The sequence below is a fragment of the Antedon bifida genome, chromosome 4 (genome assembly GCF_963402885.1).
Source record: "Antedon bifida chromosome 4, ecAntBifi1.1, whole genome shotgun sequence".
NCBI lineage: Eukaryota > Metazoa > Echinodermata > Crinoidea > Comatulida > Antedonidae > Antedon > Antedon bifida.
The window spans coordinates 31,501,498-31,514,611 of record NC_136229.1 but is presented as its reverse complement, the minus strand read 5'-3'; the positions used below and the strand labels follow the sequence as shown (position 1 = coordinate 31,514,611).

At 31.7% G+C, this 13,114-nt stretch overlaps 1 protein-coding gene across 1 annotated transcript in view; it reads left to right on the top strand.

Moving 5' to 3' along the window:
* The window catches only part of LOC144839334 (polycystin-1-like protein 1), a 65,334-nt gene that overhangs the window by 43,815 nt on the left and 8,405 nt on the right, over nucleotides 1–13,114 (top strand). Inside the window, exons 31-56 of the mRNA XM_078694650.1 lie at nucleotides 219–369; nucleotides 543–671; nucleotides 1,010–1,225; nucleotides 1,620–1,862; nucleotides 2,476–2,595; nucleotides 2,840–3,095; nucleotides 3,539–3,670; nucleotides 4,067–4,214; nucleotides 4,549–4,701; nucleotides 5,357–5,518; nucleotides 5,679–5,895; nucleotides 6,653–6,826; nucleotides 7,115–7,301; nucleotides 7,520–7,638; nucleotides 7,951–8,102; nucleotides 8,577–8,786; nucleotides 8,917–9,001; nucleotides 9,401–9,550; nucleotides 9,833–9,951; nucleotides 10,176–10,286; nucleotides 10,405–10,519; nucleotides 11,046–11,323; nucleotides 11,734–11,847; nucleotides 12,069–12,189; nucleotides 12,524–12,625; nucleotides 12,784–12,924. Coding sequence (XP_078550776.1) covers nucleotides 219–369; nucleotides 543–671; nucleotides 1,010–1,225; nucleotides 1,620–1,862; nucleotides 2,476–2,595; nucleotides 2,840–3,095; nucleotides 3,539–3,670; nucleotides 4,067–4,214; nucleotides 4,549–4,701; nucleotides 5,357–5,518; nucleotides 5,679–5,895; nucleotides 6,653–6,826; nucleotides 7,115–7,301; nucleotides 7,520–7,638; nucleotides 7,951–8,102; nucleotides 8,577–8,786; nucleotides 8,917–9,001; nucleotides 9,401–9,550; nucleotides 9,833–9,951; nucleotides 10,176–10,286; nucleotides 10,405–10,519; nucleotides 11,046–11,323; nucleotides 11,734–11,847; nucleotides 12,069–12,189; nucleotides 12,524–12,625; nucleotides 12,784–12,924 — 4,105 coding nt within the window. The remainder of the gene's footprint in view (nucleotides 1–218; nucleotides 370–542; nucleotides 672–1,009; nucleotides 1,226–1,619; nucleotides 1,863–2,475; nucleotides 2,596–2,839; nucleotides 3,096–3,538; nucleotides 3,671–4,066; nucleotides 4,215–4,548; nucleotides 4,702–5,356; nucleotides 5,519–5,678; nucleotides 5,896–6,652; nucleotides 6,827–7,114; nucleotides 7,302–7,519; nucleotides 7,639–7,950; nucleotides 8,103–8,576; nucleotides 8,787–8,916; nucleotides 9,002–9,400; nucleotides 9,551–9,832; nucleotides 9,952–10,175; nucleotides 10,287–10,404; nucleotides 10,520–11,045; nucleotides 11,324–11,733; nucleotides 11,848–12,068; nucleotides 12,190–12,523; nucleotides 12,626–12,783; nucleotides 12,925–13,114) is intronic.

The window sequence follows — 13,114 nt, the reverse complement described above, 5'->3', positions numbered from 1 at the left end:
GAAGCCTGAAGTCAGTTTGTGAAATTAAAGTTTAAAAAAACTTGAAAATAATAACTAGATTTTAAGTAAACCATTCCAAATGTCAGTATTTTACTATGGCAATATTAAATCATTACCTTTGAGCATATTATGGTTTAAGAGTTCTATAAAATGTTTTTATTTTTTATGTGCTTTTTAATAATGTATAAATGAATTTATGAATGAATAAAAACCATTAGGTATAACAAGACTGTTGTAGCCGGCAATGAACTACATGAGAAGATAGTGATGGGCTTGCCTCAAGATATTTATCAATTTACTAACACCATTGCACATATTCTAAACCGACTAATTGAAGTAGAACATGACGGTGCTGCTCAAAAGCAATCGGTAAGTTAAATTAATGATTCCTGTGATAACTGTTTTAAAATGACACATACTGATTTAAGCTGTGTTATGTACTGATAATTGCCCACTCAGACAAAACAAGACAACCCAGTGTTCTCCCAATATCGAAATAAATTTGAATTATCGATCTTTAATGATGACCTTTCAACTTTCAGGCATTAACTTTGAGACATGAAATCCGTGAACACTTGCTGAAAGCTGTTGAAAATATACCAAACAGAAATCTGTATGAGATGCACATCGCTGTTTCTGCTGTTGATGCAATTTGTCAAAAACCATCTGAGGTATCTTCTTCTTTTCATGTCATTTTCTTCTAAGGTTACTGTACTACCATGATGATATATATCTTTCATGCTATGGTCCAGTGTACATAGTACACTTTTATGAACTTGGTACACTATTTGCAAAGAGTAAGGGATCGTCTCCTGTTTTGCTAATCTCGTAAGCGCTAAACTGCTGGGTGCTGTGGGTCTGGGGAAGGCCTAATCCGAATTTTCTCAGTTTCTAATTAAGCTTGAGGACCAAAATAAAAATATATATATATATAATTTATTATTATTATTTATTTTAATTTGAAATTTGTATGCTAAATTTAAGATTCAATTTGACTTTGTTATTTCAGCTGACTTTAGATGCAATCAAAATTGCTACAGATATTGTTAGACATGTTGCTGGAGAAGCTGTTAGCCAGAAACAAGGCCACAAACACCTACTACAGCACAGTGTATCAGCTGCATCTGGGCTGCTGTCAGCAATGCCGCATATCGACAATACTTTGTACTCTGTCAAAAATCGTATAGCACAGACCATTATTGAGGCTACAAAATTGCATATTAAGGTAATAATAACAGCTGGAAATTTACATAATTATTACTATTATTATTATTCGGGATGAGTAGGGGTTGTCTCGGTGTAGTAGCCACTGATCATAACTGTGCTCTGTCGGAGACCAGTCTTTGACTGAAGAGGTTACCCAGTATAAATAAACAACAAATTTAAAAAAATCAAATTCGACCTCACATGCTTCTAATTTCTTGACCTATTTGTCAAGATTCATATTAATAATTCATTGATAGTAAATGCATAAATCATAATATTAATAAATCATACTTTTATTTGCAGAATTTAGTTACTGCACACTTTATATAGTAAATTATTTGGCCTCTGCGACTACAGTATTCCATTTATTTTGCTAATCACAATCATTTTGAATATCACCCTCATTTCTTCAGCTCCAGTTGAATGAGTTGGTGGTGAATCAATTCCCAGCAGAGAGTAAATCTCCAGTAGTCAACACATTTATGGCAAGGCTGGATAAAGTGTCAAGCCTGACTGTGGAGGAAGGTAGTAACCAATTTAGACTACCAAGTAATATGGATGTCATATTGGGTAATCAGACAAAATCAGTGTGTTGGGATGTTTCTTTGGTGACTTACACTATAAATCCATATCAGTGGAATCCTATGGGAACTAAGGTAATATTATTTGTTTTTGGTGTATTTTTATTGTCTTGAATCCTGTTATATACAGTTTAGTGGAGTGGAGCTGTAGCTTGGTGATGTAGTGGAGCTGTAGCTTGGTGGTTAACATGCTTGCCTTCCAATCCCAAGATCCGGGGTTTAATCCTGACCTAGTGCCAGGGAGTACCTAGTGCCATGGAGTACCTAGTGCCAGGGAGTGTAACTCACAACTCTTTCAACTCCACTCCCTAAGCCTCAAATGAGATTTAGTTTATAAGCACAATAAATTATAAAGTAGTTTATACATCCTGTAATTGGCGAGTTTGTGCTCGCTGTTGGATGCGTATGAAATTTTTTTTAAAGAAATAAAACATTACATTCTAACATTCTAAAATTCAGAAAATTATTCTTTGTGGTTGATATTGTGAAAGGCCATAGACTGCGAAATTGCACTTAAGCACTATTGTAAAGTCCAACATTTTCATGACCTTTTATTTTTGCTTTTTCGATTTACCTTGCATTGCTTGCACAGTTCATTTCAGTTGCTTTCCTTGACTCTTATACTAAATTCCTCAATGATAATTATTTTTCATATCAAGATTCTAAGGTAAAAATGTTTTATTTTTAGGTGACAACAGGTGTTTCATCTCTTGACCTGTTTACATGTGATGGAAAGGACTTGGTAGTGGAAAATTTAAATACAGATCACCAAATACATCTTAGTGTACCACATGACCTTTCTATAGAGGTAAGCTTATTCTCTATCATGATGTACAATGGGGCATTTTGAGAATATTTACATCTTACATTTTATAATATTACATATAATAAGTGGCACCGTAGCCTGATGGTTGATATAATTACAATAAGGCCTACTGTAGCTATTAGGCAGTTTAGGCAACCTCCGTATCTTCTTTGATAGTGTGGACACTTATATTGTAATTACAAATATTAACCTACAGTATATATTTATATACTTATCACTTTCACAGAATGCAGAACCTGGAAACTTCACTTTTGACAAGGCAAATATGAATATTCATGAATTTAATGTGACTGAAGACAATATGCAACAAACACTGCACTTTACTTTGGAGTTCTTTTCAACTTCTAAGAGAGAGTTATTGCCACTTAGGTTAGTGTTACGCTGGAGAGAACAACCTACACCGTACGAGTATGACCTCAAGTGGGACTATGATGATTATGAGAATTCAATCGAGCAAATATTTCAACCTGGTTTTTTCAATGGTAAATATTTTTGAATGATTATTATTGTCACATACCAGTATACAGATATTGCCTGCTTAGAGGTGAAATATAAGATTTGAAATCCCCTTGGGAATGATATTTTGCTCTCGGCAAAAAATATTTCCCTCAGCTTGTGCTTCGGGTATGTTTGAGGGTATTTTAATTCCTATATTTTACCAATATAAAAGGTGATATCTGTTATAATATAGCAAACAACCAGTAGAAAATCTGCTGGGTCGGGTAGGTAGGCCTCCTTATGTAAATTAGCCTGCCTAGTTAGACGTAAAGTATTTGATATATTTTTGTTTAAGTTTGAAAAAATGTATGTCATTATATTATTACACATGAATCTGGCATGTATTATGCATTGATTAAAATAAAGGTGAAGATTTACTTCGAACCTTAAATAAATTTGTTGGTTTTTACTTAATTTTATATTTCAGAAACTGGTACATACTACTTAGCACTGCTTGATTCTGCATTTGATGAAACCAAATATCAATTTGACTATCCACCTGCTCATTACCTACTCAGAATATGGTGGGCAGAATGTCTATTTTGGAATCAAAGAACAGGTAAAGTTAATCGTTCTATTTTTGGATGGCAAGATTTTATTTTATTTAATTTTTTTTTTTTTTTCTTTTATCAACATATAGTCAGGTTAAAATGAGTCCATCCAGTTATCATTTTCCTATGTAAGCTCTTCATTTCAATTATGAGTTGTATTTTGAGTCTTTTTATACCGATTAAATAAAAAAATAAAATAAATAAATAAATAAAAAGTATTTACAAGACATTTTGTATAAAAATAGTGTATAGAATTTTTTGTTTTTTTGTATATTTTTATTGTTTCATGTTTATCAACGTTTTAGTCGAGGTTTACATCTTTGTCAGAAGATTTAAAATTTAAAAAAACCCAAAATAAAAGGTTTTCTCTATTTACATTTATGTCTATTACCTGGTCATTTCAGAACTATGGGCAGCAGATGGATGTGAGTTACTTCCAACGTCAACTTACAAGATGACCAACTGCAGATGTAATCACCTAACTGCATTTGGCATTAGTTTTATACCTGTTAGCAAGCTGCTACATCGCATCTCTATGTCAGTCTTTCAAATGTAAGAGAAAACATTATTCAAGATATAGGTTTTTTTTAACATCATTGAAACACCCTTTTAATACTTATTGATCATTATAAGTCTCAAGTCTAATTGATTGCAACTGTTCTACTCACGCAATTGTATAGCACATGGCATGCCAGAGACATGATTGACAATCCATACTTATGAACAAAAAACACATCTCTCATAGCCGTATTACTCATACAGTATATTATCAAAAATTGCAATTATTTGTTTTCAAACAAAATCAAATTATTAAATTGATTTGTTTGTGCTTTTATTGAACATAATTTTTTACATTTAATAATTATATAAATATATTCTTTTGCAGACCAAATGAAAATCCAATTACATTTGTGTTTGTTTTGGTAACATTTGGTATATATTTTGTCCTCTTTGTGTACTGTCGCTATGCTGATCTCCATGATGAAAAAAAGCAAGGAACCATTTTTCTAAAAGACAACCAGCCAACGGATCAACAATAGTATGTATTTTTTTTTTATATTTAAGAGATATATAAATACAACAAATAAGAACAAATACATTAAATCTGTAAATAAAGAAGAAAAAATTATGATATCTGTGTAATAAAACTGAATTGAGATTGTTAGCATTTTGCTTAATAGTCTGTGTAATAAACTGAATTGAGATTGTTAGCATTTTGCTTATTAATAGACCAGGTTATTATAAGTAAAATAGGACATATTAATTAGTTTCTCTGAGATAAATGTATTACCTCAATTGAATAAACAAGTTCATAAATATAAATAAGTAAAATAAGTTTAAACAAAAAATTATATGAAAACAAGATTTTTGTAAAATTATAATTTTATTTTTATCTTTTTTTTTTAAATTTAAAATTATAAAGCTCATTTGAGGCTTAGGGAGTGGAGTTGAAAGAGTCGTGAGTTACAACCCTGGCACTAGGACTTTGGAATTGGAAATTTGAAATTGCACAAATTAGGTTTATTTGCACTTTCTAGAATTAGTATGTTCGTGATAATTCATGCCATTGCAAACAGTTTAATGCAGAACCCCAATTATTCTTTCTAATTTGTCAGTTAATTGAGAAAGGTTACTATGCATCTCTATGATTATAATATCATTTTATTGATTTTGGTTGTTTGTTTGCATTCTAGCTATGAGATCACTATAGAGACTGGTTTTAGAAGTGGCGCAACAACTACAGCAGCTATTAGCATTGTATTACATGGAGAGCAAGGCTACTCTGAAACCAAACAATTAAAAGCTGCTGATAAAGTACTATTTGAAAGGAATTCTAGAGATCGATTTATTGCAAGGTATTGTTTTTGAATTTATAAGCTTTTGTGTTGTGGTGCTGTTTAGATTTTTATAAGAACAAATCATTCTATCGTAGATACAGTAGTTTACAAGTTTTCACTAAGCAATGGAAAATTCTTTATTTCAACTGTTGAAGATACCATTATTTTTATCTGTTAGTGTACCAGAGTCTCTTGGACACTTGACCAAGGTCCACATATGGCATAACAATGCTGGCGATTCTCCAAGCTGGTTTTTAAGTCGGGTTGCTGTCAGAGATCTAATGAGTGGACAGAAGTGGTATTTCATTTGTGAGCGCTGGCTTGCTGTAGAAGAAGATGATGGAAAAATTGAACGAGATATTCCTGTACAGGAAACAGGAATTGGGTTCCAAAAGGTATGCCTTATATTTGTTAATTTGGCAGCACATAGGCAATACATTTTTAAACACAGGCTTGTGGAAAGTTATGGCAATTCCAATGCTTTGTTTTCAAGGCCCTGGACTGGGTTTGGAAATATGTAAAGATGTAATGTTTGAATTGTATTTGATTGGTATTCAACATAAATAATTGTTGAGTACTTTTTGTATTCAAATGGTAAATTGTAGACGGATTGTTCTCAACAGTAAATCATTTGAATAGAAAACGTTAAACAACGCAAACTTTTTCGTTGAGAACAATCTCAAACACCCAAAACAATCTGTTAAATACTCAACGTTAAAGTTCCAATTGTATACAACAAATGATTAAGGAAGTGTTTTCAAATACATTTTAATGTCTGAAAAATGTAAAAGTTGTTAACAATGTTAACTTGTGTGCAAAATTGATTTTGGAAATTTACTCTGGAAAAGTCTTGGAAAAGTTATGGAAATGTTTTTCACTCAAAGTGTATTAACCCTGTTTACATGCAGTTTGATTGTGTATACCCATGAGCCTATAGATTATTGGTCCATGGTATACCTAATACTTATGCTCTCTGAATAAAGCCTCTTTAGGCTTGTAGTGATTCATGAAAAAGAGCACTCGCTGGGTTGGTAGTATTAACCACCAATGAGAGTGGTTATTTTTTTCTATAAAAAACTTTAAAATTATGAAAATTTAATTTCAGATTTCCTTCTATACCTGATTGCTTAAATTCTTTTTTCTTCATAACAGGCATTTTTTGCAAAAGGAGCACAATATTTTTCTGACTACTATTTGTGGAGTTCTGTGTTTACCCGACCACCATACAGTTGTTTCACAAGGGTTCAACGGCTAACTGTGTGTCTATCCATTCTGATGGACTTCTTTTGTATCAATACAATTTGGTATCAACTGCTTGACAAAGAGGTATTTATGAATTAAATAGCAAAAATTAAGTCACTTAAGATTGCTTGAATGCATTAATCCTAGAATATTAATAGTTTTTTTTTTACATGTGTTAAACAAAAGGTGATGTGGCTTTCACATTAAACAACATCATTAAACTTACAGCTCACTTTCTTTAGTCCATGGTTATGTTTGACTAAGGACAGATCTTTAATGGTGTTTACTGTACCAATGGATAAGTAGATTTAGGGAAAATGATAAAGTCATAGAATAAAATTAAAACTTTTATTTTAATGACATTTATAACAGGAGGTTGATCTTGGCTTGATAGATGTATCTGGAGAAGCTGTTCTTGTTGGCATTGTCACTGCACTCATTGCTATTCCTATCAACTTCCCAATTATCATGTTCTTTAGACGCATTAGCCCTAAGACAGAACATGACCCGAAAGAGATCTACAAAAATATCAAAAGTAGTTTTGAACCTTCTCCTGATGGTAATTGTTTTACTATTATTCTTGTAGTATTGATTTTTATTTAGTATTTTTTATATTTTATATTGAATTTCAATTTCTTTTGTACGCACCTTGAGCACTCTTGATTGGTATGAGTGCTATATAAATCCATATTATTATTTCATCAGTTTCCCTATTGGATAATAAAGATTTGTATTTGTGTTATTTACATTTGGGGACATTTTGTTACTTCTTTACAGCTGAAGTGCGACCAATTCTGAATGAGAAAAGCTTTGAACTTGGTGTCATTGAACAGACTGCTGTCAATCTACAAAGTTTACAGAACTGGACAACCGAAAATTGGATCAGAAAACAAAAGGTAAATTGAAAAATGACAATGTTATAGTGGCAATACAATGAATTTGAATACAAATTTAGATTTGCATTTAAAAATAAATGAGTCCCGTAATTCTTATTTTACTAAGCCTCAGCAGTTGTTATCAGGAATTTGGAGTTGTCTGGAATTTGACCTGGGTCTCTCTGTATGACCATGAAGATGGTATGACACAAGTGTCCTAACCACTTGGATACTCAGCTTTTGTAAAAAAACACGATGTTTTAATAAAAACCATAGACTTTTCTTACTTAAAATAAAAGAAATTAGAAGAGTTTTCATCATAATTTGTATTAGGGAAGCATGGGTGCTTTTGACACTGATAGTGGACGTTCATCACAAGAAAGAGTCTTTTTTGACAATGGCAGCATTTCAAGTGGATTTGAAGAATTCGGAGATGATGTCAGAGGAAGTACAGATGACACCAAAACATCCAAGAAGAATATCAAGTATGTAAAACAACATACAAACTTATTCAGCAGAATGTTTGATTGACACTTAAATGTAAAAATCTTTATGGAACCTATTTATATTTAAATTACAACTGCATTGATGTTAGGTACTTTAGTAAAAAGCTACCCTTTATCATCTAGTGTGCCAATCATATTTACACTAATGGGACTACAACAGAATGTAAAATTGCACTTTATAAAGCATTTTATGCTAATAGATTTTGGTTTACTAATATGGAGGACTTTGATGGGAAGAATTCAGCACAGATTGACTGTAAACCGATTGACTGTAAACCGATTGACTGAATTGAGATTTCCAAATTAGTTTGAATTATTCAATATGTACTGATTACACTATTGCATATCTGTCTGGTAGAGAAAACTTGGGAGTGCATATGTATTTTAAACATTACAATAACTACTTATGAATAGACATGATGTTAAACTTATTTATTTATTGATGTGTTATAGTAGTACGTTTATGTCGGATAGTGGAATGAGCTCACCAGAGTGCCATAGTCTGGACTCTTTTAATACTATGCGATCCCAGCATGAAGGTAGCCACAAGAAACTCACTAGCCCTAAGTATATGTTCCCACATTGGTGTTTGTACATAGCATATGCTCTATGTTTCACTATCATCGGAATTTCAACTGTTGTGGCAGTTTATTTAGGTTACAGGTAAGTTATAGTAATTCATATGATATAGCAAAACAACAATATTTAATGCATAGTTTCTGAAATGTCCTTATGTACTCCTCAATTTAAATCAACACTGTCATGGTCCTTCTTTTCTATTTTTAATGCATAGGTTTAATCAAACTAAAGCAATATATTGGATCCAATCTGTTTATTTTTCATTCCTTCAATGTGTATTCATTACACAACCGGCAGTGGTAAGTATTTAAATTAACCTACAATTAAGTATAAACTTATGCCTAAAATTCGCTATAAATGTATGTCTACTTAAGTATACACTAATACCTACAATTAAGTATAAACTTATACCTACAATTAAGTATAAACTTATACCTACAATTAAGTATAAACTTATACCTACAATTAAGTATAAACTTATACCTACAATTAAGTATAAACTTATACCTACAATTAAATATAAACTTATACCTACAATTAACATTTTTTTCCTGGCCACTTTCAAGTTGGGAAAAATGATTGAATAACCATTTTATTTGTGTGTACTGTACCTATTTTAGTAAAGCAACTTAATGATGCTTGTCTTTCTCAATATTAGATTATCTACTATTTATCATTGTTTCAATCTCTTTTTGTAGATGGCAATGTTTACCATTGTCAAGTCAATTCGCCATCGTAACAATGTTTCTATCTTTGATCATTATGATGACAATGTTGACCTGCTTAGTAAGCGTGAGATGAAACAGATTCGTACAAATGTATTCATATATGGCAATGACATTAGTAAGGTAAGCTTGCTTCTTAGGGCCTACCTACTGACTTTTCGATCGATACAAAATCAAATGATTATTACCTCCAACCAATTAAGTTTACTCTTGCATACCGGATGATCCCCTCAATCTCTGACACTTCAATTTGTAACAAAGGCGTTATTTAATCGAATCGCTTCGCTGTTACAATGTTAATTATTTAATAATGTTACCTTGCTTGTGATATGATAGCATAACTCCAAGTACATACAACAAATAAAACATTTTGATACATGTCTAAATGTTGTGTGTGTTTTACAGGGAGTAGAGGCTCGGCAAAGATCCAGATACTTAAGATATGCAAGACCACTTCAAGACAAGCAAATTCAGAAAGCAAAAGAAAAAATGATTAAAGAAAAAAATATGTATGCAATACTCAAGTAAGTAAAGAAATACTAGGCAAGCAAGCAAGTAATATTTCCATCATTTGCTGCAACTATGTTGTTCATTTCTGTGAATGTGCATGCTGAAATGTATGCGCTGACATTAGATTATGTTTTTCTAAGACCAGAAGTTCATGTCTTTAAATGAAAGTCATGGTGAATTTGAGATTCAATATTTTATTATTATAGTTATTGTAAATTGTAATAATTTCTTTTTGTAGGGATGTTGTTATTTATTCATTCATTTTGATGTGTTTACTGTGGATGGCCTATGGAAGGGATAATTCTAATAAACACTCACTCAACAAATCCATCTTTAATACATATGTCAAGTAAGTTTATTTAATATTTATTCAAACTATTCATTCTGTTATTTAAGTAGTTGTAAACTTAACTTGCAGATATAATGTATAAGAAAGGGAATGTTATCAGTTTTACTCTGTATTACAGGACAACATTCACAGAGATTTCATCTGTACACGAGTTCTGGACATGGTCACAGACAGATCTTCTTGATGGACTCTTCACTGAAAAATTGTACCAAAGTGATAACGAAACAGAACAGGTAAGGACAAATTTGACAAGGAAACTTTATTTTCATAAATCTTGTGTATTTCAATTAAAGCGAACACATTGAATTAGTTTGGATGTGTTTGTGTTTCTCTTTTCTACTTAATGGGAATAAATATTTTGTCCCAAGTAGCCATCTCCATTCTTTGCATGCTTTAAATCTGAATCACATGCCTTTTGCATTGTTATCACTGAACTTTAGGAGTGGAGTTGTGGCTTGGTGGTTATGATGCTTGGCTACCACTCTAAGGGTCCTGGGTTCAAGTCCCGTCACATGTCAGGATTTTTTTCTAAGGACCAAATTACTCCACTCCCAAAGACTTGTAATAAGACTTTGTTTATGTAGAGCATCTTGTGTATATGTTTGTCTTGTGAACCTCTGAGGGTCCCTAATGATCAGCAATAGCTGGATGGGTCACCCTCATTAAATATGGTAAAAAAAAAAACTCAGGTTGGTTATAATATACATTATTTAAAATCCTTTACATTAAAATATTGGAATGAAATGTTTTATTCGTTAGGGATATGTTATAGATGGCGATACCATACTGTTAGGTAAGGCAAGCCTTCGTCAAGTGCGTGTTCATCAAAACAGCTGCAGAATTGCAAACGTAATGGAAAGCCACTTTGATTCGTGCGAAGGTAGCTATTCAAAGAGTCGTGAAGAGACGGCAGATTATGGGCCTAAAGGTTTAGGATGGATGTACAGTGGACAAAACATATTAAAGCGTTACACACAGTGGGGGCGTATGGATCACTATGATGGTGGTGGTTACGTTGTTGATCTTAACACCACAAGGTATTTAACGTATAAACCTGCATTATTTGCAAAGCAAATTTCCTTTGCAATTTAGTTAAAACTCTGATATCATCAATTGAATCTTTTAAAGACCATTAGGCCTACATTTACAATTTTATTAATAATATTAGGTTTAAATACTGTAATCTATGCGATAAGAATGTAACACCCTCCAACCTTCTTGATCTTTTGCTGAAGAACTTTGGTTGACCGTATTCACCATTCACACTTAGGCTAAGGGAAACACTTACTCTTAAAATTAAACAAAATCTGTCCTATCTAAGTGAATACATTATTTTAGGGAAATACTATTTATTGAGTATAATAAAAAAATAAATAAAAAATAACCATTGTAATTATTAAAAGATTTTATGTCATACAGTCAATATATTTTATTTTTATACTTGAAGGTCAGCAGCAGCAAGTCAATTGAAGGAATTACAACATAATGCATGGATTGATGGTCAAACTCGCATGGTTATTGTTGAGTTTACACTATTTAATGCCCCTTACAGGTTATTTGGGTAGGTTGATATATTTTAAATACAGTAGTTTTTTACACACATACAAGCTGGCTGATTTTTAAACCATAATAAATAAATAAAAATTATTAAATCTCATTTGAGGCCTCGGGAGTAAAAAGAGTTGTGAGTTACAAACCTGATGCAGGTCAGGATTGAACCACCAAGGTACAACTCCACTTTTCATTGCTCAATATCTTGATATTCTGTTGATATTTTTGCAGATCTGTTGGATTATTGGCAGAAATGCCAGGTACTGGTGCAATTTACACATTGCCAAAGATAGAGTCTGTGCTGCTGTACCGTTATGAGTCTAACTACGACTACTTCATACTCCTTCTTGAGGTAAATTAAATACTGTACATACATATTTTAGCTGTAGTTAGATTAATTTTTTATAATATACATAAATCTGTAAATAATAATAAATAAAACCAAAGCTATACATGTTGTGATATTAAATGTAGCTACTATACAGTTTTTATATATTATATACATGTTAGAATAAACTGCTGAACTATTTTACCAAAGATACGACATAATTGATATAGATATTAGCTGATTTAGGTTGGAAAAAAATAGAAAAAGATTATTTGTTAGGATTAAAATAAAATTATTAAGTTTATTAACACAGTTTTTAGGATTAATTCTGATTTATTTATATGCTCATTATTTGCAGCTCCTTTTTCTTCTTCTTGTTGCTGTGTCTGGTAAAAGAGAAGTTCACAAAGCAATCAAGATGAAACTTAGATACTTCAAAAGTTTGTGGTCGTGGGTGGAGGTAAGGCAACCTCTATTGTATTCATTATCAATCATTTTATATTAGATATATTTAGCTTTTTGCTTATTTTATTTATATCTCCATTGAGATCTAGCCACTTATACCCACAGCATTGTCTTTTTTTAGAAGTTGTGTTTTTTTACTCATTTTTGATTTAGATAAGCATGATTTTGTTGTCTCTTGTATATTTTGTGATGTATGTTTATCGATTTGCCTATGTCACTGAAATCATTGAACGCATGAAACGAACCTTCAATGAAGAATTTGTGGATATGTCATTCCTTGCATTCTGGGATCAAGTAAGTTTATACAAATTATGATACAATGATGTAACAAAGCAATAAAGATAATTTTCTTTACAAATGATAAAGAGCGACTTGTGTAAAAAAAAAATAAATAACCATAAGTAAACATTTTGCAGAGAACCCAAGAGTATACATTTATTTTGAAGTTTATAAAGAAGTTCTCTTCACTTCAGACAAATAAAAT